This window comes from Anoplophora glabripennis, unplaced genomic scaffold (assembly GCF_000390285.2).
Source record: "Anoplophora glabripennis isolate ALB-LARVAE unplaced genomic scaffold, Agla_2.0 scaffold876, whole genome shotgun sequence".
NCBI lineage: Eukaryota > Metazoa > Arthropoda > Insecta > Coleoptera > Cerambycidae > Anoplophora > Anoplophora glabripennis.
This window is the reverse complement of record NW_019416954.1, coordinates 43915-67528: the sequence shown is the minus strand read 5'-3', so window position 1 is coordinate 67528 and position 23614 is coordinate 43915. Positions and strand designations below refer to the sequence as shown.

The 23614-nt window shown below is 34.4% G+C and overlaps 1 protein-coding gene across 1 annotated transcript in view; it reads left to right on the top strand.

The window, feature by feature from the left end:
• Positions 1-18105, top strand: part of LOC108913614 — a 105955-nt gene extending 87850 nt beyond the window's left edge. Inside the window, exon 6 of the mRNA XM_023455746.1 lies at positions 17407-18105. Coding sequence (XP_023311514.1) covers positions 17407-17898 — 492 coding nt within the window. The 3' untranslated portion in view covers positions 17899-18105. The remainder of the gene's footprint in view (positions 1-17406) is intronic.
• The last annotated feature ends 5509 nt before the right edge of the window (positions 18106-23614 follow it).

Sequence of the window (23614 nt, the reverse complement as noted above, 5' to 3'; positions counted from 1 at the left end):
CGCTTTTTTTTTTATTGGTACGCGTTGAAATCATAAATATTGTATTAATACTACAAAAAATGGAAATAAGAACTAATAATGTCAAATGGTTGAATTTGTGATGTTACATCAGTATACCTTTCGTTGTCATGAAAACGGAAAACAAAAATTAATTTGTAACTGTATTGGCACATAAGATTAATTGCTGTCACCACAGTTATTACTAGTTGTATATTGTTTAAAAATGACTTCTAATATTGATTACTTAAATAGTAAAGCAGAATCGCGATTAATACCGCAAAAATCGCTTATAGAAAAGAATACAAGTTCATCAAAGGATGAAAGAGTAAAAGGTAACAAATACAGATGAACGAGTTCTGCTTGCTTATCTTCAGAAAATGTCAAATGTATTAATTTGGACAGCATTTCATCTGATTTAAAAAACCGAAGTATTAATATTTCAAACAATACCAACTGCACATTTCACATTCATTTAAATAATTTAGATGTTAAATATTTTGAATAAAGCTTTTGAAACATTTATTAGTAATATTTTATTTGACGTTACAAGGTACTTCTGTCATATCAATAATTAAAAAGGTGACATTTAGACTTGACGTTTCTCGGGTTCTTGATGTTGCCATGGTAACTTTAAAACACGCGCGTTTTTTAAAGTTGGATTTAAACACTCTGGGGCGTGCTTTAAATAAGCAAAATAGGGTACCAATAAAAAAACATACATGTGATACTCTGTGATGTAACCGGATACTACCTACCTACTGCTGTCGTTAGAATGCCGGTTTTATTTGTTATTCCTAGCGGCGCGACAGCTTGGTGTTCCCTCACCCACCCTGCCGTACGTTAGTGACAAAGAACTAAAAATGTCGTGCCTTAATTATCACTTCCTTCATCGTTTAGAATTTGTAGCAACCTAGTATCCAAGTTCACTTATTATTTCATTACTTTTCAAAATTTTTTCATAAGTGGCAAATACTCAAAAAATAATACTGCGAGATTTCCGAGTGATACTTATTTGAAACACAGTTTGGTGTTAATTTCTATATTTTAACATAAGAGTTTTCAGTACAAAACATAGCAGTAAAATTTGTGTGGCAAAGCCGTACAACGATATTTTATATACTTTCCTCGTTGCAAAAACAATAATAATAAAGCAAAATCTTAAACATATCGATATTCGAATTTAGGAGCAACTTAGAACTAACTGACAAATAAACATTAAATATATAACAAATACAAAAAACGGAAACTATGCCCATATCAGATATGTTTTAAACAGTAATGAAATAATGGTTTTATTGCAAATAAATGTCTTAATTAATGTAACTGTGGTAGTTGTTTTTCGCAATATCAGCAGTTAGTAATTTTGTCTGTGGATTTAGATATGTTTTGCATGCCTAAATTTCTGGTATGGAAGAACATTGACATTTGATAAAAATTTTTTAATTAATTAATATTTTTAAATTTGTTTGGATCAGCTTAATACATTTAAACTAGAGTTAACTAATGTGATATTGTATACAGGGTAGCCCATCGAAAACGTAACGCAAGGCATTACAGGGTAGTAAAGAACTTTTCGGCAAAATCCAAAAACAGGTCAAATTTGTTTCTGAGGGGGACAACTTTTGGCTCAAAAAGCATACCAAAATCTTCAACCCCCTAAGTGGGGGTGCTATCCCCTAAATTTTTTCAAATGGGAATGGGGGTCAAGTGGGGGGTCATTAGAAAGGGCTTTTAATTCTCTATACATCGATTCTTACTTTTTGAAAATCGATTCATTATTTTAGAAAATATGCAGCTTTGAAAATACGAACAATATTTTTGACGAGAAATGCGAAAATCGATTTAATTTTACTTCAAAACTTACGGTATTAGTCAAGTAAATGCTGAAAATGTTGTCCGCCAACTTGCATACAATGATACAGGTTGTCTTCAAACCGTTGTCGAACATTCTGGAGCACTTGCGGTGTTACTTCGCGACATACATTAATGATTCGTCCTCGCAGATCTTCCAAGGTATCAGGTGGAGTGCTGTAAACTTTGCTTTTAATGTGCCCCCAGAGAAAGAAATCTAAAGGATTTAAGTCGGGTGACCGAGGGGGCCACTCAATTGCACCTCTTCGTCCTATCCAGCGTCCTGGAAACGTCTCATTTAGGTAATTGCGCACATTGAGCGAGTAATGTGGAGGAGCTCCGTCTTGCTGGAAAATCAGTTCGTGTTCATTGTAAGCAGGGTCGTCCTCTATGATATTTGTTAGAGCTGGGTCGATGACATTTTGTAGTAAATCCAAGTACATATCGCCTGTCAAATTTCCAGGAAGGAAAAAAGGACCTACAATGGAATTTCCAAAAATACCTGCCCATACATTCAACTTCTGGGGGTGTTGGGAGTGTGTCTCATGGAAAATCCTTGGATTGGTATCAGCCCAGTAACGACAATTATGGCGATTCACTAAACCATTCAAGAAGAACGTACACTCGTCCGAAAAACACACATTAAAGAGGAAATTATCGTTTATCGCTCGTTCAGTCATTATTTCGCAAAATTGCAAACGACGATCAAAATCGTCTTCATTTAGCTCTTGCACTAGCCGAATCTTATAAGGATGGAATTTGTATTTTTTTAATATTCGTTGGACACTTGTACGACTCACTCCTGTCGCAGTAGCCAATTGCATTGTACTCAGCGTACTATCCATTGCCACTTGCCCCAATACCGCTATTTCCGTAGGTTCATTTAGTACCGGATTTTCAACCTGCCTCTTTTTGTTATGAACGGAGCCAGTTTCGCGAAATTTGGCCACCAATTCGCGAACAATTTTTCCAGACGCATGTTTCTCAGGATGCCGTTGGTTGAACAGTTCGGCGACCCGATTTCCGCATTCATTGTTTTTGAAAAAAAGCTCAATAATTTCTACTCTTTCTGGAATTGAGTACACCATAATTAATCAATTTAAAAGACTCGGCAGTATTGGTACTCTTCAACTACAAGTCACAAGACAGTTATCTAGCAACTTCTTGTGGCCTATCTAAATACGAAACAAAAAGCGGACAATTTTTTGCTCACCAAAATCAGGCTAAAGAATTCGCAAATCAAAAAAAAAAACAGCGAATTCTTTTGAAGGAATTTACCAAGCTAATACCGTAAGTTTTGAAGTAAAATTAAATCGATTTTCGCATTTCTCGTCAAAAATATTGTTCGTATTTTCAAAGCTGCATATTTTCTAAAATAATGGATCGATTTTCAAAAAGTAAGAATCGATGTATAGAGAATTAAAAGCCCTTTCTAATGACCCCCCACTTGACCCCCATTCCCATTTAAAAAAATTTGGGGGATGGCACCCCCACTTAGGGGGTTGAAGATTTTGCTATGCTTTTTGCGCCAAAAGTTGTCCCCTTCAGAAGCAAACTTTACCTGTTTTTGGATTTTGCCGAAAAGTTAATTACTACCCTGTAATGCCTTGCGGTACGTTTTCGATGGGCTACCCTGTATATTTTAATGCAATGCAACAAGCTTTGATTCAATAGATTCATTCTTCATAGAGAAAATACTTCTAGTCAGAGCAGCAATTTTTCAGAAATATTTTTTTTATTACAACCACATTTTGGTTATATTGTTGTTAATTAATCTATTTGAGCAACATTTTGACATTCCTATCGCCTATAGGAAGGGAAAGCGTGAAAATATATCTACTTAATTTTTCGGAATACTACAATAATTATTGTGCAATTTAATTTCTAAGGTGAATTTTAAAAGTTGAAATTCTAGTTTCTGTCTCTTGCAAGGATCATTACACTTGAGATATTGTAGAAATTATATTTCCTACATTTCTTATAATTGTCTTGAAATTTTATATTTTCTGTTCTTAATCTAGGTAGGTACCTATCTACGCATACATGTTTTGTATCTGGACAATAATAATCTTGGGTTTTATGTTACCTATTGTCCCATCTAGATGAAAACGACATTATCCTTTCACAATAGTGTATACGGGCTGTTACAAATTCCCTTCTCACTACAGGGATCGTGGAAACAGTAAGAGATACAAAGTAGCTTAAATGGGGGCAACGTTGCATAATCAGGGGCTCAGCATAGTTCCTCTAAAGAATCAAGGCTCGCATGATTAGTTTTCGAAATATTTGAAAAAAAAAACAAAATTTGGGAAATCGGTTTTTGTTTCATTTCAGCCTCGTTTGAGGTTATATTGAAAAAAGAACACTTTGTCATGGCAAATTTTTGCCCTCCATCGAATGGCATAATCAATTTTTATATGTAATGTTTCGTCTCTCCAGGACCATCAACAACAAATTTTATTACATTTTTTGCAAGCTTTTATGACCCTCAAATCTGATTCAGATGTTTTGTCTCGAAAAATTCATCTTAAATGTATTCATGCCAAATTTAACTAAAATTTCTATTTAGATTTCTGTTTATTGAATTATCGTACGTTATTTATTTTGCAAAAGAAGCTATGTTTTCAAAAGAGTGTCCTAATTTTTTAGTAGGGTCTTTCACCCGGACTCCCTTATTGGATTTTGTTTATTTGCCAGCGCGCCTACGTTTTGGCTCGCAATGCAAACTCAATATAACCGGAACACTTAAGCGAACTTCGGAAGTTTGCAACATATCTTAACTGCCACGCAAAGGGATAAGTTGCCCAAGTGACATTCTCGAGGGAAATTGAATATTTACCAGCTTCCCAGAGTGTCAGTGGCACCTTGCATGCGGATACCCTTCAGCTTTCATCATTTCCGAGGTCTCGGAGTGAAAAAAAATTGGGTCGGTCGTTTCCCATTCCTTAGGTTTGCCAGGGCTGGGGAAACATCTTAAGTATTTATTTATTGCCAATGGGGAGGGAAAGCTGTGACTTATGGATATGTTTTCCGTTACCACGGAGGAATATTCTTAATTAATTTATAAATGTTTAAGAATTTTTAAGCTCACTTCTTTGCTTTTAGAAATAATTGAAATGGGAAAATTTGGCAGTAAGGGCTTTATCGTAGAGTATGTTTTAAATAATTGTCATAACTTCAGAAGGTTGCTCTTTGAGTCGTTGTAGAGCAATTAGAGCTTTAAAACCACTAGTTTTGGTGATACAAGATTTTAAAGAATGTGATTTGTGTTCAAGTATCCCTAAAGACGTTTGATGTTGATTGATGAAACTTCGGCTGTTTTAATTAATTAAAGATAAAAATTAATTAATTTGAACTGAAAAATAAATAAAATGACATCACCCTATAAATTTTGAATTATCTGATAAACAACTAGGAGGCTGAACTCTTGATGATTGTTGTTGAAAAGAGATTTAAGTACACTGACTCTTGGTCGGAGTGGTACGTTTGGTTGTAGAACTTTGGATTATTATTGAAATTAGATAGTTCTTCAATTAGTTGGTCGCACAGGGGGTATAACTCAAATACGGTATTCAACAAACAACAATATATTGAATTTCGAAACGAAGTAGAAAACAAATCACATAAAAAGAACACAAAACATTGGATTTGTTAAAGTTTCTATCTGGAGGAAGACTTAATAATTTACTCTTACCAAACTCCAACCATCGTGAGGCAAGGCGAGACCTCGGGAACTTTTACCACTCATTCTGCCAAGACCAGAAGGGAACTCTCGGAGCTCTCCTCCTGTCTCGAGGATCCAACCTGCTACCCCGTTTTTGCTAAACTTGCAATGTCCTCCGAGTGGTTGACTTTCTATATTGTTATAGTTATCAATCACTCAGTACTTTTATGTATATCTTGTTCTAGAAAAATTGTGTGTTTAAATCATTATGAAATATAAAATAATGTTGAATTAAAACTGGGTTGGTGCTGTTTTCATATTTAACTTTAAAAATTCTTAATTAATAATAATTACTAAAATCTCCATATTTGACAATAAGATTCCTATGTAGTTCTTTGGAAATGTCACATATTCAAATCCTAGACGCTATCTTTATCTCAACTTTGTTAATTAGGTTGTTCTGTAACTTTTCATATCCCAGGTCTTCCAATAGGTTCTCCACTTTAGGGTGTGTGAAAGATGACAGCTGCATTTCTTTTTTGCTAGCGGCGATTTCCTCTAAAATTATTTGGTGGCTTGGACTTCTTTCTAGATAGTTTCGGTTTAAGAATACATTTTGCAGCCTTAGCCTATTCTTCTGCCGCAACTTCGTGGAGGAGACATCACCACTGGTTTTCAGAGAGCTAATTTCGTTTTTTTTTTTGGAATTAACCACGTCATTTAGTTGCAAAAACGCTAAGTTAATCTGAGATTTATATAGATTCATCCATTTTATGTTTTTTGAGAAATAATTTCTCAACATTTCTCTTCTGCTTATTGCTTGTTTATGGCTTCATTTCTTCTGTATAAAGCATCTCCTTGTCAGTCTGTCCGTTAGGTCCCAAGTGTCACTGTCTAATTTGCTGATAAGCTGGAAATATAAATTTAAAAAATGCTTCTCATTTTTCTGCAGTTGCTTCTTGGTGTTTATGTTATTTTTTCGTAGAAGAGAGGTACTAGCTAAATGGAGAATTATTTGAACTGTCTAAGTTTGGACGTTCACATCTTTAAAAATCCTGATATGATGACGTTGTTTCGACACCGACATGAGAATGTTAGTTGGCTAAACAGCGTCTCTTCTCTCGTCCTGTATTTCTCTAGTTCTGGGGAGAAATAAGTTTTCTCCCCTTAGAGATTCACTAGTTTGATATGCAATATTCCGTGACAATTGTCAGTGGTTTAACAATTTGTTGATTGGTTGTTTCGTCATCGGTTTAGACTTATTACAACACAAGTTGTCAGTTCTGGTAAGAGGAGATTTTGAGTTATTCTAATTTAATTAGTTGCAAAGTTTAAATCTTTTGGAAAATCAATCCCTTTTGAGACACAAAAATACATATATAAGGTGGTCGACACAAAGCTACAGCTAAATTTTACTTTAAATCATACTTGACACTCGCATTACAACAACAAAAGACGATAGGATGTGGTCTTATGTTGTTATGTTTTATCACCCCTCTGTTTTTTTTGCTTATCACCCCTCTATGTTTTTTTGTTTTTCTGAAACACCCAATATACACAAATAGAGTTACTTGAGAAAAAATTAACAGATTTTATCAATTTTGTTGTATGTACTTCCAATATTGAAGCACTCTGTAAATAATTGTCGTACGTCATAAATTCTTCATATTAAAAAGAAATTCTATGTTGTAAGGCGATCTCATACGATATTCAGTTCATATAATTTAAAAGCAATTGATCAATTTATCTTTCCATTTCGCTGCACTTTTAATTTATTTTAGTTTGTTTTATTTACACAAAGATTTTAATCTCTTCCTGTTTTCATTTATTTATCTACAACGATTAATCCACATCATTTATAGTTATAGTTATAGTTATATAGTACGATCGTATTTGATGCAAAGTAATAAATCATTGCCTGTCAAGGGAATCAGTGCAACACATTTTATAGGGGGTTTTGGAAATTGAATAATTTCTTTATGCATTATGGATTAGCAGTTATATATTTATGAAGGACAAAATGAAAAACAAAGGCATCTCCTTCGCACATTGGGCGGCAGGTGTCTTGTGTTTTTTGCGGCGGCGCGCGTGCCGGCCTGGCGTGGTCAGTTTCGTTTCGGTTGTATTGGTGCTGCGTGTTTCTCGCTCGCGATATTTGTGAGGTTATAACTGTTATAAGTGCAATTATATTTCTTTAGGGCTATATGTGTGTTTCGCGCTATTATTTGAGAATTTGTGAGTGAAATCATATTTCTTGTGCTCCGTAACAAAAGTGTTTTTAGTGTTTTATTTGTTTGCTGTGTGTGTTTCGGGCAGTTGTTTGTGAATCGTGAATGCTATTATATTTTCTGTGCTAGTGAAGTGAAGTTTTTTGTATTATTATTGCTCTGTTGTCGTTATATGGAGAAATGGAGGCGGTGCCTGGATGTTCGCGAGCCGGATGTACTGCTGTGGGTACAAAAAAATCTATATTAAGTTACAGAGAAAAAACGATAATATTAAATGTCTATAACCCTTTAGAAAAGGATCATCCCATGAAACTGAAGACTGGTTTGGTGGAAATGTGTTCTAGATATACTGGAGTAAGCGAATTATCTGTTTTCAAAATTTTAAGAGAGAAGAAAATTGAAGGAGACGTTAAGAAACCTAAAAAAGGGGGTGCAAAGAAGAAATTAATATTAAATGAAGATGAGAAAAATGCAGTTTGGCGTACAGTACATAAATCATAGAATTTATATTTTGTTTATAATTTGTTAACATTTCTTGTTTGATAGAAAAATAACTTATTTTGTTGAGATTGGTAGAGAATTGTTGTTAGTGTTTTCATTTGATAGAATCATATCATAGGATTTATATTTTGTTTTCATTCTGTAAATATTTATAGTATATCTGTTATACAAGGTTTTTGCTTTGAAACTCCGTTCTCCTTATAAAAAAAATAATCGTAATGGGGTGCGATGAAGAGATCAGTTCACGTCTGGAACCCTGTTCCTACAAAAATCCCTTTATTCTCATAAACTATTTGTTTTAATTGTAATTTATTATAAATCCAATTCGTTATTTAAATTCCACATTTCACCTCTGTACGCGCCACTGTTTATTGTTCCCTGCTCTACGATCAAGCTCGCCAGGTTAGTATTTGACGTATAACCGACCACTTCGTACTGGACCATATTTTCTGCCAGGAAATCTTAATGGGGATATGTACCTTGAGCTTTTGAATAACTACATTTATCCAATGACTTTTGAAATTATGGAAATTGATGACAACATTTTAGAAGACAATGTTTGGTTGCAACAAGATGGCGCACCCCCACATCGATCGTACTATAGTTATAGTTATAATTATACGAGTATATGTTCAGCAGTTACAAATTATGCGATGCCATGCATCATAACTGCGACTGGCACTATCTTTTAGGTGATTGTAGAGTTTGTATAATTGGTATTCCGGGAGAAAACTCGATTAAACTACGCTACTTGTAGAATATCAAGTACAGGGACGATTCTGCTTGCTTAAGCGCCCACATGCAGGAGGCGTATTTGCCCCTCATATCCGCAAAAATATTTTCAAGAAAACAAATTATGACAGTATTCAAAATCTTGACTTAAATATTTATTTATAACGAGCGTTCAAATAAAAACATGGTCGAAGTTGGCTCTGACATATTGGACGTAGGGAGTAGCTTATAGCGACCAAGTTAACCTCATTTCTCAACGAGCTGTATAGCAGCTGTCAGTTTCAATAACGTTAATGACTGTATAACTTTATTTTAAAGAATAATCGTGATAACAATAACAAACAATTAAAGGAGCTGCGGAAAGTGTCCCCCTCCTTGTTATAACAATAAATTAAAGCAGCTGCTGAAAGTGTCCCCCTCCTTGTTCCAAGCACTTTTCACACCTGTTCCTCAAAGAATTAAAGACATTTTCTAAGATGCTCGGGGTATTGTTAATTTCACGAATCTTGTCTATAAGTCGAGCCTGCAGATGGTTTAAATCAGGAATAGGCAGTTCAAAAATAGTGTTTTTAAGGTAAGGCCACAAAAAGAAATCACACGGCGTAATATCACATGACCTCGGTGGAAATTCATGTTCAGCATTGAGACTTATTAGTCGATTTTGGAAAACTTCCCTCAACATATTCATCGTCTCGCCTGCCGTATGTGCCCTTGCGCCATCTTGTTGAAAGTAAAAGTTTGTAATTTCGTTTTCTTCCAGCTGGTTAACAAAAGGAGCGATAATTTCTTCTCTATACCTTTGCGCAGTAAGAGTACCATTAAAAAAAATAGGTCCATAAATCCTCCTTCGATTGAGAGCACACCAAACTCCAATTTTTTGAGCGTGTAGAGGGCCCTCGACAAAAAAGTTATCTGGTTTTTCAGAAGACCACATTCTCATATTCTGTGAGTTTACGTAACCACTTAAATGAAACCAGGCTTCATCAGAAAAAAAGGTGATATTATGAAGTTCACCGTAGTTGTTTAAAAACCATTCACAAAATACAGCCCGTCGCGGAAAATCAACTTCATGAAGTTCTTGCTGACAAGTTAAACGATAGGAGAACAAACGCAAATCTTTTTTTAACACTGTGTGGCAGGTACCGACTGATACTCCCACCATTTGTGATAAAACACGTACAGAAGTTCTTGGCGCATTTTCCATTATTTGTTGGACATTTTCTTTTAATTCTTCAGTCCGCTTTTTAGGTCGGCCGCTTCCTTCTTTTCTTGTTACACTGCCCGTTTCACGAAAAACATTAACACAACGCTGAACTGCACTTTGAAAAATTTTGTACTCAACAACGCCGGGAAATTGATTTTGAAATTCTATGAAACATTCCTCAATAGAATACTTCCATATTCCATCAATCTTGCGTCCATTTCTAAAGTAGGACTCTATGATAAACACTTTTTGTTCTTGAGAAAACACCATTTTAAACGCTTTTTAAAACGAAAATATTCAAATTGATAGCGGCGATATAGCGCTTTGACAGATGACGTTTAAGTTCATTTGCTATACGCTACGCCCTACGTCCAAATTTTCAGAACCAACTTGACCACGTTTTTATTTGAACGCTCGTTATATTTATATTATAATTTTATTATAAATTATTAATATTATTTTATTTATTTTTATTTATTTATCTATACAGGGTGTACCATTGAAAACTTTGCATCTGGCTTATTTTGAACTATGTTCCAAAATATTAAAATTGCCGCGACACATCCAATTTGTTTTCGAGGGGGACACATTTAAGCGTTAAATACAGACTCGCCAGAACAACCCCCTTCGCGGGGGCGCATTCAACTTTAGAATCTTAAATGGCACTCTAGGTCAAGTGACACCTCATTCGAAAGTGTTTTTAATTCTGGTTGTCATCATGTAATTTTTTTCAATTTTAGATGATCTGTTAAAAAAAGTTTACTTTATATGCTTAGAAATAAAAGACAATTTTGTATTAATCATTTAATTAATTGTTCAAAATGCCAAAGGGAAAACTATAAAAAGTTTTAATTTATTTTCATTGTAAAAAATAAAAGGTATTTCGAATAATGAAAAAAAAAAAAAAAAAATTGGTACTGATAAATATTCAGTTCTCAAAGAAAAGTGTTTAGCAGAAGTGTGTTTAATAATTATTAATTCTAAAAATTACTTATTCGAAAGACGAAAGAGTTGAAATGATTTCTCTCTATTTTAAAAACAATGATAATGCACGGCTTACGGCAAGAATTGTTAATCAGCGTCACCCAAATAAACACACCTCCGATGTTTACGTCGCCAGTTTGGTCCAAAAGTTCTGTGAAACAGGATCAGTGGAAAATAAAAAACGACAATTTCGAAACCCTGTTAGAAATGAGGCTACCGAAATTGCCGTTCTCGGTCATGTGGAAGCGGATCATAATTTGGGCATTCGTAAGCTATCTGAAATTTCGGGAGTTTCTAGCACACGTTGTCAACGCATTTTAAAAGCTTATAAATACCACCCTTATAAACTACAATTAGTTCAAGCACTGAATGAAGACGATCCTGACCGACGTTTGCAATTTGCGGAAGAGATGACTTACCGATTGGCAAACGATAAAAAATTTTTATATTCAATATGTTGTTGTTTCCGACGAATGCACTTTTTATCTGAATGGCTTGGTTAATCGTCATAACTGCCGTTATTAGAGTGACACCAATCCGATATTATTTAGAGAGGAACACACTCAACATCCGGAAAAACTTAATGAGTGGGCAGAAATTCTCTAAAATAAGATTATTAATCTTAATGGGAATATGTACCTTGACCTTTTGAATAACTACATTTATCCGATGGTTGTTGAAACTATGGAAATTGATGACAACATTTTAGAAGACAATGTTTGGTTGCAACAAGATGGCGCACCCCCACATATTACAGTTGCAGTTCGATAGTTTTTAAATGAAAATTTTCCAAATCAATGGATACGGACCTATTGAGTGGCCACCCAGATCACCTGATCTGACACCACTCGATTTCTTTTTATGGGGACATTTAAAGCCTAAAATTTATGCTACTCAGCCGCAGTCTCTAGAAGAACTCAGGCGGCGTATCATTTAAGAATACCACCTAATTACCCCCGAAATTCTTAACAATGTCCAAATGTTGAACAACGTTTTTATTATTGCATGGAAGTGGGAGGCGGACATTTCAAACAATTAATTAAGTGATTATGATTTTTTGTAAACAGTTTTTACAGTGAAAATAAATTGATACTTTTTATAGTTTTCCCTTTGGCATTTTGAACAATTAATTAAATGATTAATACAAAATTGTCTTTTATTTCTAAGCATGAGTAAAATTTTTTTTCGACAACAGATGAACTAAAATTGAAAAAAAATTACATGATAACAACCAGAATTAAAAACACTTTCGAATGAGGTGTCACTCGACCTAAAGTGCCATTTAAGATTCTAAAGTTGAATGCGCCCCCGCGGAGGGGGTTGTTCTGGCGAGTCTGTATTTAACTCTAAAATGAATCCCCCTCGAAAACAAAATTGACGTGTCGCGGCAATTTTAATATTTTGGAACGTAATTCAAAATAAGCCGGGTGCAAAGTTTTCAATGGTACACCCTGTATATTTTATAATGCTGGTTATTGTTAGTTTTTTTATTTATATAATTTGCAGGATAATGTAAAAATATTTGTTAAAAATATTACTCTTTCGGTATATAAGGGTTATACAACTGAATAAGTGTACTCTCCGATTTACGAATTTCTGGATTATTTTATGTTCACAATTCGTAAATCTGCAAACTCAATTTGAGCCAGTTTTACGCGTATGGACGGCATACAAGCCGTGTCTTCAGTTGTCCGGATCTTCTCTTAAATCCAAATTATTTATTATCTGAATTAATATTGCTTCTTCATTACTTTTCATTTTTATTAATAAGCAGTAGAAACATATTTCTAGCCACAATTATTTATCACTTAACCATAGTCAACCAGTTCTACCATTCCCGAGAGAGACTTTGACTTTAAAATGTAGGTACTGACAGGTACACAAACTTACCTGCATCATGTGAGCACAGCAGTGTTCCTTATTTCTCGCAGAAGCTATACCATACATGGCGCTATTGTACAGCAAGCCCATTATAGTGGTCCGGGATGTAAACTTTTCTTTTATACTTCTGTTTCTGATACACCATATTCATTGATTTTCTTTTAATTCATGTGAATGGATATCCATCTAAATCAATTAAACAGTACAGTGTATGAGATTAGTAATTTTAAAAGTTTACTGGAAATAGAGTATTTGTCAACACACGCTTATGGACAGTAATATTTTATATATTGTATAACCTTTTTTGATTCATATTTCTGACATACTTTGATTAATTTCTTAGACAATTTCACATTAAAATATAGCATTTATTTTGTTTGTTCTACAAAATCGTTCTTCTATAATCGACGAAATATTGATTTATATTTAATTACAATTACATCTAGGAATATATCCTTATTATTTATTTATATTATATGAAAGACGTACTTTAAAAATTTTACTTTTTTATTACACAACAAAGTAAATTTCTAATAAATCATATTCTCCCTTTTCTCTTCTCAAATGTAACTTGTTTCCTTATTTGTTTACAAGAAATATTCTTTATCCAAGAGAAAGTGGTAACATAAAACGGGTGTCCAAATTCTAATTCTACCAAAGAAAGCTGATTCAGTAAAACATGACATCAGCGTACCATCACTTTCATTCTCTTCCATATTGAAACAAAAGATACTTCAAGGAAATGCCAAGTTTATCTTAGTGGGAGATAGAAAGCTTTCTCTCAGTATAAGGTTGTTTTAACAAAAAAATGTTTAATTACTTCCTATCATTGCGATAAACGAATATCACCCATTTAGTAGGTACTTATCGTATCAATTTACAGTGCATCTGCGAAATACGAGAAACAAGAAACCATAGAAAACAAAACACAGTGCTACGTCTATGAAAGCTATTCTAGAACTTAGTCTCTCGCTGTATCCACAAGGTCTACAAAAACATAGACGATGACGATATCAGCTGCAGTTTTTGTTCATGCTTTTAATACTACCAACAACTGCTCCTCTCACACATACCACGGTCAGCTGATACAAGACGTTCGGCCATCCTGACTCTCTGATACTCGTCCACCCGTCCTTAGTTCAGGGATAAGTCCCGACGGTAAAAACAACCTAGAAGGACGATCAAATCTCGCCAGTTTCTAACTCAGTTATCAACATTTTCCAACGGTATCATATGACCCAGGAAAACGCTAGTGTCAATGGTTTCTGAAACAAGAACAAAGGAAACAAAATATAGGTTAGGAGAATATTAGTCTCGAAGGTTTCATTATTATTTTCTTTTTTTAACAAAGAGATAAGTTCTTCGAAACATGACACAGACAAACCGCTTGTCTGAAGGGTTTTGCAATATATGTAGAAACAACACATCGTCCGATGGTAAAACATGGCACGGGAAAACGCTTGTCGGGACGGTTTTGCAACACAAGGAAAACTCGGCACAACATAGCTTAGGAAAACGCTAGTCTCGACGGCGATTTCCGATGGCGAGGGACAGATCAAAAGTTCTGATTATTATAACATAGACCAAGAATACTAAGGCACGAACAATGCAATTTCAAATGTCACAGTTTGTGTCCAGAGGTGTTGACGCGCCACCGGCCAGATCCAAAGAGCTTCACCTCGCCGTAGCCCTGGACTTTATTCAAATTAAAACTTTTAGTATTTGCCGTTGTTGCTTACACAACACTCACGGAGCGGGTGATATTGATATTGCTCACATCGCTGATATCTCTCACATGAGAACCATATTTGCGATATCAACGATGTGAGCGATATCAGCGATGCGAGCGATATGAGCTATATCAGCGATGTGAGTAATGTCAGCGATGTGAGCGATATCAGCGATATCAGTTTGTCGGCGATGTCAGAGATATCAGCGAAATCAACGAAGTGAGCGATATCAGTGATGTGAGCAATATCAGCGATGTAAGTGAAAATAGCAATTCGGGAGATATCAGCGATATTAGCGATATCAGCAATGCGAGCGATATCAGAGATATGAGCGATTAAGCGATATTAGCGATGTGAGCGATATCAGCGATGTGAGTAATATCAGAAATGCGGGCGATGTCAGCAGTAATAGCGCTATCAGCGATGTGACCAATATCAACGACGTGAGCGATATGGGCGATATCAGCGATGCGAGCGATATCAGCAATGTGGTAGATGACAACGCTGATATAGCCTACATCGCTACTATCGCTTACATCGCTCACATCACTTACATCGCTGAAATCGCTTACATCGCTAATATCGCTCACACTTATATAGCTTACATCGCTAATATCGCTTACATCGCAAATATCGCTCACACTTATATAGCTTAAATCGCTTTACATCGCTAATATCGCTCACACTTATATAGCTTACATCGCTAATATCGCTTACATTGCTAATATCGCTTACATAGCTAATATCGCTTACATCGCTGATATCGCTCACATCACTTACAACGCTGACATCGCTTACATCGCTAATATCGCTACTATCGCTTATATCGCTAATATCGCTCACATCACTGATATCGCTCACATCGCTGTATCGCTCACATCGCTAATATCGCTCACATCGCTTACATTGCTAATATCGCTTACACCGCAAATATCGCTTACATCTCTGATATCGCTACTATCGTTTATATCGCTAATATCGCTTACATCGCTAATATCGCTCACATCACTGATATCGCTTACATCGCTAATATCGCTAATATCGCTTACATCGCTAGTATCGATTACATCGCTGATATCGTTACTATCGCTTATATCGCTAATATCGCTCACATCACTGATATCACTCACATCGCCGTATCGCTTACATCGCTAATATCGCTCACATCACTGATATCGCTCACATCGCTTACATCGATAATATCGTTTTCATCGCTAATATCGCTCATATCGCTGATATCGCTTACTTCGCCGATATCGCTCACATATCTAACGCTTACATGACTCACATCGATCGCTCACATCGCTTACATCGCTAATATCGCTTTCATCGCTCACATGGCTGATATCGCTTATATCGCTACTATCACTTATATCGCTAATATCGCTCACATCGCTAATATCGCTCATATCGCTGATAGCGCTCCTATTGCTGACATCAATCGCTTCACTGATATCCGTAGTTGGTTGATCGTTGATCAATATCAAAAATATACTCCTAGCCTCAGATGGTACATGATAACAACTAGGTACTAGGAACATACATCTTCGAATATTGTTCTATACGGCTTCCGTCTTCAGAGTGAAACATGCTTCTGGAAGAAAAATGATTAAACATAACACATGTTAGGATCATACTTGAAATTTAGATTTGGAACTTGATATTTCGGGTTGATACTCCAAATTCGAACTCAAAATTTTGTGTTGTCATTTGAACTTGGCATTCTCGTGGAATGCGAATACTGAACAAAACATTATGGTCATCTCTTAACTTTTACGTTTTGTCTTTTGTCTTTATGTAAGGTCCTTTGTCTATTCATCACGTGTGTTACTTTATTATCTGTCTGTCTGCCGCTGTGTCAGTAGTTTTGCTTCTTACGCTTTTCTATGCTTGTCTATCTATTAATTTTAATAGAGGTTCTGCTTATCAGTGTAACGTCCCTGTGTTTACATATCTTTTCGTTCGCATGGGTATATTCGAAAGTTGGCCAGTGAAGTTAAACGTATACATAAAATACAAGCGATATCTATATAGGCAAATTAAAAACAAAAAAAATATTTTTAAAATTTTCTGTACTTGCGAGATTACTAAACTCTGCACAAAACGTAGCAGAGTGCTACCTACTGTATCTGCTACTAAATGCTTTACACCGGCAAAGAGCAATAATCTGTATGGTGCTATAAAAGTACGACTTATTGCCAATTAGGCGAATCTAAATTTTAACTGATGATACAGTATGAAACAACTACTCTGCGGACTACCTGCCCCTACCAGCATTGGATTATACTTGCAATATTTAGTAAACAGCTAGGATCGTTCGTCGGTCAAACCAGCAGACGTATACCGGTGTCGGAAGTTCAAAAAAACAATTAGATCGTTCGTATCAGTATATATCAGAAGGTTTCACTGAAAAACTATCGTAGCCGTTTACTAGATATTGTGGGTATAATTCAATGCTGATTGGAGCAGGGAGCCTACAGAGTAATTGGTTCCTCCAATGTCATCAGTTATACTGATATACTATGCGTATTACAATGTTTTAACTTTTAATTTGATACCAAAAAAAAAACTTTTAATATTCTTGATTATTATTTCGTTATAGTACTACAAACAAATATTTACTTATTTCAGGTGCATCCTTTCTTCAAGTTCACCCCCCAAGCGGACAGATTCGACGTCGCAGTCCTTCGTCTAGACAGGACTGCCCATAACCTCCCGCACATCACCCCCATTTGCCTTCCCCCTCGTGGTGAAAACTTCCTAGGAGAAGTGGGCGTCGCCGCCGGTTGGGGGGCTCTCAGCCCCGGTTCGAGGCTGCGTCCCCAAACCCTGCAAGCGGTCCAGGTGCCCGTTATCGACAACCGACAGTGCGAACGATGGCACCGTTCCAAAGGCATAACCGTCACCATCTACGACGAGATGATGTGCGCCGGATACAAGAACGGGGGTCGCGACAGCTGCCAGGGAGATTCCGGTGGGCCTCTCATGCTGCAGAAGACGGGGAGGTGGTTTCTTGTAGGGATAGTGTCGGCGGGGTACTCGTGCGCTCAACCCGGGCAACCAGGCATCTACCACAGAGTGGCTCATACCGTGGACTGGATCACAAGAGCGATCGGTTCTTAGTTACCATTGTTTTAAGGCGTGTATTTATTTAGTTAGTATGTGCTTTATTTATGTTGTAGATGTAGATCGCTGTACATTTTGTATATAGGTAGCTTATTAAAGTAACGAGTTGTTAGATGTCGAAAATGTCGATATATTGTGTAAAAGTTGTTGATGGTCTTTAGGAGATGATATGAAATTATTTGCGGTTCAATACGTATTTCTTTATACCAGATAAATAAATATTACATTTAGCGTGGTGTGATTGTGGTATGCTCGCCAGCCATGTCCAAATACATAGGTGGCATCGGTGCAACATACCATTTTTTGTATACACAGTCCTAAGATCTTAAGGATCTTAAATCTAAATTTAAGATCCTTAAAACATTATGTTCATCGAAATTAATAATTTCACTATCAAAAATGAAACATTAACATTTATCAATTTCTGTCTCAACAATTTCATGACCAAAAGCATACGTAATATAAAAACTGTAGTAAATTTTTTAGCTTCAATAAAATTTTTATTTTTTCGCTGAAACACAAACAGTGATATCTATAGTCGGTGTTTCGGAATTTCCCTCGACCTTCGCCCGTTGAAATATACCTATATAAATGAGAGATTATCATTCGATGCACAACTATGAATAATACTGAAAAAATTATACTTATCCGTAAAACGTTTGATTTACCACTCAAATATAAAAATGTAACCCACTGCACAACCCGTAATATTTGTTTCAGTTCACTGCATCTCCTCATATATTTCTCCAGCCTATACGATTTCAAGAGTTTCACTTTTCTTTTTGTTGATCTTATGTCTTGTCCCACATATCATTTGATTAAATTTTAGAGGATTCAAATCTAATATTCTGGATGTTATAAAATTACTTCTTTCGTTTTGTTCGAATATAATAGTTTACAAGATTTGCATTTGCACAATAAAGACGATACTTCGTTTTTTAGTAAAAGGTGAAAAAATAATAAGAACGAGGGTGTATTCTGTATAAAAAATATACAGTTTAATACTAAATCTGCTGGTATTTTTACTTTATTTCATCAACCAGTTGAAAATAAACAAGTTCGTGTTTTACTTCATATTTCATTGTATCGTTACTGAAATTGAGACAGGTTGATTTGCTCGCGCCCAACTAATTTGTCACTTTTTATCTCGATAAGCTACAGATATTTTTACTTTGAATTATGTAATTTTTTCGCCTTTCATCGTACATCGCTTTGTTCTTCCCCCTATATTAAATTCACGGTTGTTCTTAGCAACGACACACTCAGGGAAAGAGTTTGACGGGTACCAAAATTAGATTTATCTTTCAAAGAAAGAAAACATATCTTTATATAAATAAAATTGTCGAAATATGAAGTAGATATGTTGCCAAAATAACAGAAAGGTTATAAAGCTAAACGTTACTCTTGTCCCTTGGTGATCAGGGTTCGTTACGGCTTATGATAGAAAATATATTTTCATAGACAAGCTTTATTCTTCTTCAGTTGTTTGCATACATCCCGTTTTTTAGATAAATATAAAGCAGTAAAGAATTCACCACAGTATGTAATTAAATAAAAAATAAATTAATTATTAAGGAAATTCGAAGCCAAATTACTCTATGGAGAGAGATGAAAACTGGTTAGTTACTTTATACAGTGCTCATGAATTAAGTTACGGATTAATTTTGAAATTGCATTGCTTAGTCTTCCTGAAACTATTCAGGTTAATATTGCAATTGGAATATTCAATTATTCCAGCGAACTAAAGTTAATTAAAAAAAGTTTACAATACGGCAAAACGACAAATTAAAATTTCAGATCATTCAGAATATTTTAAAATAAAGTAGGTTAAAAAGAAAAACATAAAACAAATAATATTTAGTGTCACCTTGAAGTAATTTATTGGACCGTACCGAAATAATCTATTAAAATCCCGATAGTTTTTTATTACTGCATATACTTACAGAAAAATGTTTATACTATTATGGGAAATAAACTATTCTGTATGCTACACGCTTCGTCCAGCATATACTGGTTTCGAAGTTATTAGTTCTCATCAGTAAGCATAGACGATACAACCGACGAACAATTTAGCTACTTGGAAGTTTATCTACTGACGTGTTTTCAATATGAGATATAATAAAGTAATGGCACATCTATAATGTTTAGTCAATTTACTCAATGTCATATAGTATTATTATGTCTGCCTACTGGCAGAGAGTAGAGATTATTGGGTCACTCTTTGCCAGCAACGGATAAAAACTTGAAAGAATTTCGCAAGGAAAGGAATTTATATATATTTTATATCAGCAAATTTAACTTGATTTTGCCGCTATTGTTTTTGTTAATTAATAAAATTAATTTGTGGTTTTAAATAATAAAATAATTTGACACCCCTGATGTTACAACTGTTCACAATTTTCTCCACCAACGTTTAAACACATTTGGGTCCGTCTTATTCAATTTCTACGAACTAACGCAAATGTTGTCTTGTTTCACCATAACACAAACGCTTCATCATAATACAAATGTTTTCTTGCTTCGCCATAAATTAAAACGATATCCATCAACTCCGAGTTATACACGCAAGCTATTTTTGACACTAACTGCTAAAAAAAACTATTGTAAACCCTATCGCAACGACGACTGTAAAATCGGATTTCAGTATTCGGAGTCGCTGAGGCCACGTGGCTTTCCACGCGTATTACAAATGACGCTAGAGACAACAGTTTTACTATGTAATGGTTGAAAGTCGGAAACTATGATTTTTCAAAAAAAAAACGATATTGATTCCATTTCTGATGCAAATTTTTTCGGATAAGTTGTGAATCACCCTGTATAATTATCATATATACTCAATACGGGTTATGAAAAACCTATAAAAGGAAACCTTACTTTCTGTTACTGAATACGAAACATAAATATATTTCAAAATTGTACGGAACTAGTAAAAGAGCAGTATAACGAAAATTGTTCATTTACTTTTATATTTTCCTTGTTTATAGATGTAGTCATAAAAAGTTATATTTTATGCCTGAGCAGCATATAATTCTATGGATTTCGATTTAACCCAACCATTTTCTCTAGAGTAAAGGGTAAGAAGTTATTCTCTCCGAGATCAGATACGTGTACGTATAAGAAACATATCTTTCAAGCTTTTGGAATAAAACTTTTAAATTATTACCAAATTCTGTTTGCAAAGAATATGGAAATAGTAGTTTGTGATGATTAACACCGCAGTAATGGGTTTGACGTAATTTCTTATTAATTTATCGTCAGCTACACCTATCTTTTTAATTTAGCGACAATCATTTTCTGGTTTGTAACTATGTCAGCTGATTATAAATGATAAACAATTAAAGTTATCATACAGCGCGTGGAATTATGTCAGATACGAGTGCTCTCATTTCGAATAGAAAACTACTAAAATATATTTAAAACTGCACAGAAAATAATGTCACTTATGTTCTAAATGTGAATGAAAGTTAAATGAATATTTATTATACCTTTTTAATAAACACAAAAAAATAAATAAAACAATTTTATATTTCTTTAATTTTTAAAAATATATCTATATGTAAGATGCCAATATACTAACTACAAAAATTGTACTTTTAAAGTATTATTTTGCAATATATTTACAAGTACCTACAAATAATGCTTATGAGAAAGTATTTTTTTTTCTTTAAGGACGAACATATTTTGGTCTCTAGAGAAGTTAAATTTATGACTCTCTTGTTCTATTGATTTAACTAGTCAGTTACCAATCAGTGAGACGTTTTTCGTACATACCTAATAATATATTAATACTTCAAATAACATTTAACTTAAGAAATATCATCAACTAAGTGGCAACGGCAATAAAGAAATCGCTTTTAAAAAAATGTATATGTTGCTATGGATGTGACTAAAAGAAATAATTTGCTGTATAACATCGAACCGAATTTAACTGAAAATTATATACTCGTACAAGTGAAGAATAGCATTTTATGCTCTAGATGAAATACTTCTTTCGTTCGTGAATTAGTGACTATCGAAAAAACGCCATTATATCTTTTGTTGCAAATTATACTACTACTTTTTTTACTTTTCTTTTGGTCTTAGTTATCATTTTGATAGCTAAAAAAATTCCTATGAGAAATATGAAAACTGAGATCAAGACCGATGATTACAATGACGTTATTGTAAAAAAACATTGTTTAGTTAATATGCTAAGATGGTCAAAATTATAATTAATTTGCTTTAATTTAATTATATTAATTTGTTAAAAAACACAAAAAAATTGTTAAGAGATTGTCAAACATTTTGTATTTATTTTTGTATAAAATTTTTAATAAATTAAAGAGTAAAGTGTAGTATTCATTTTTCACTACGTTTTTAAACCAACTAACATTAACCTTGAAAATGTTTCACCGCCAAAATTACTTCTAAATTATAATTTATACACTGAAAAAAATATTGCCTTCAATTTTCCTTATCCAGGTGTGTTTCCGATGAAAGAGGTTATTTAATTCAAATATTATGGTATCCTTATATGTACGCAAATGTGTCTTTTATTCTTATTTTTTCTATGTAGGTAAATACACAATATTTTAAGAAAATGAAAATAAATTTTGATTCCTTAATTTCTTTTGTTAAACGTTTATAAACCTTACCCTTCAATACTTTGGACCGTAGGTATGTATATCTTTTAAAGGTTGTCCCAAAATTCACGCAAGAAGTAATTTTGATAGAAAACACAGATTTATAATAAAAAATTGTAATTTTTTTATTGATTCATAAAGTATACAGTATAGGGTTATGTATGGAACAGCATATTGGTTAAATAGCCTTCGCGGGTTTGACGGCACAGATACACTCTTTTGTCGAAATTTTCCATCACCGATTTGCATAAATACAGCTGATTTTCGTTGATACATCGCCCAATTTCTTCCTTCAAGGCGTGTGTGTACTTAGGCTTGTTGTCATTAATCTAACCGGCATGTAGCACCGTCTTCTTGAAACCACATGTGGTCTACATCCATATTTTGCAATTTAGGAACAAAAAACTGGTGTTTCATGTCGCGATAGCGAGCATCATTAACTGTTATTGCCTGAGCAGCCGCATTTTGAAAGAAGAATTGTGCTTCCAGCCCAAAATCCGCACTAAACAGTGACAGTTTGTGAATGCATTTATTTTTCAACACTAACGTGTCGATTAGTTGAACCCCAAATACGACAATATTATCGATTAACGAATCCATCAAGATGAAAAGAATGTTTGAAAAAATCACAATCCACTTGTTGTTCCATAATCCATTCAACGAACTCTTTGCAGTCTGCGTGGTCAGCAGGTCTCAATTCTTGAATCAATTGAACTTTGATGAAGATACAAATATTTTGTGAGAATACGCTTCAGAGAGCTTCTCGAAATGTCCAATTCTTGATCTTGCCGAATTGATGTTCTTGGACTCTCAGCAATATACAACCGCTTCGATGTTGTGTTTTTTTTAAGGACAAACATATTTTGGTCTCTAGAGATGTTAAATTTACGACTCTCATTGATTTAACCAGTCAGTTACCAATCAGTGAGACGTTTTTCGTACATACCTAATAATATAATAATACTTCAAATAACATTTAACTTAAGAAATATCATCTTCTAAGTGGCAACGACAATAAAGAAATCGCTTTAAAAAAAATGTATATGTTGCTATGGATGTGAACGACTTGTTGAAGGATGACCAGAGTGTTA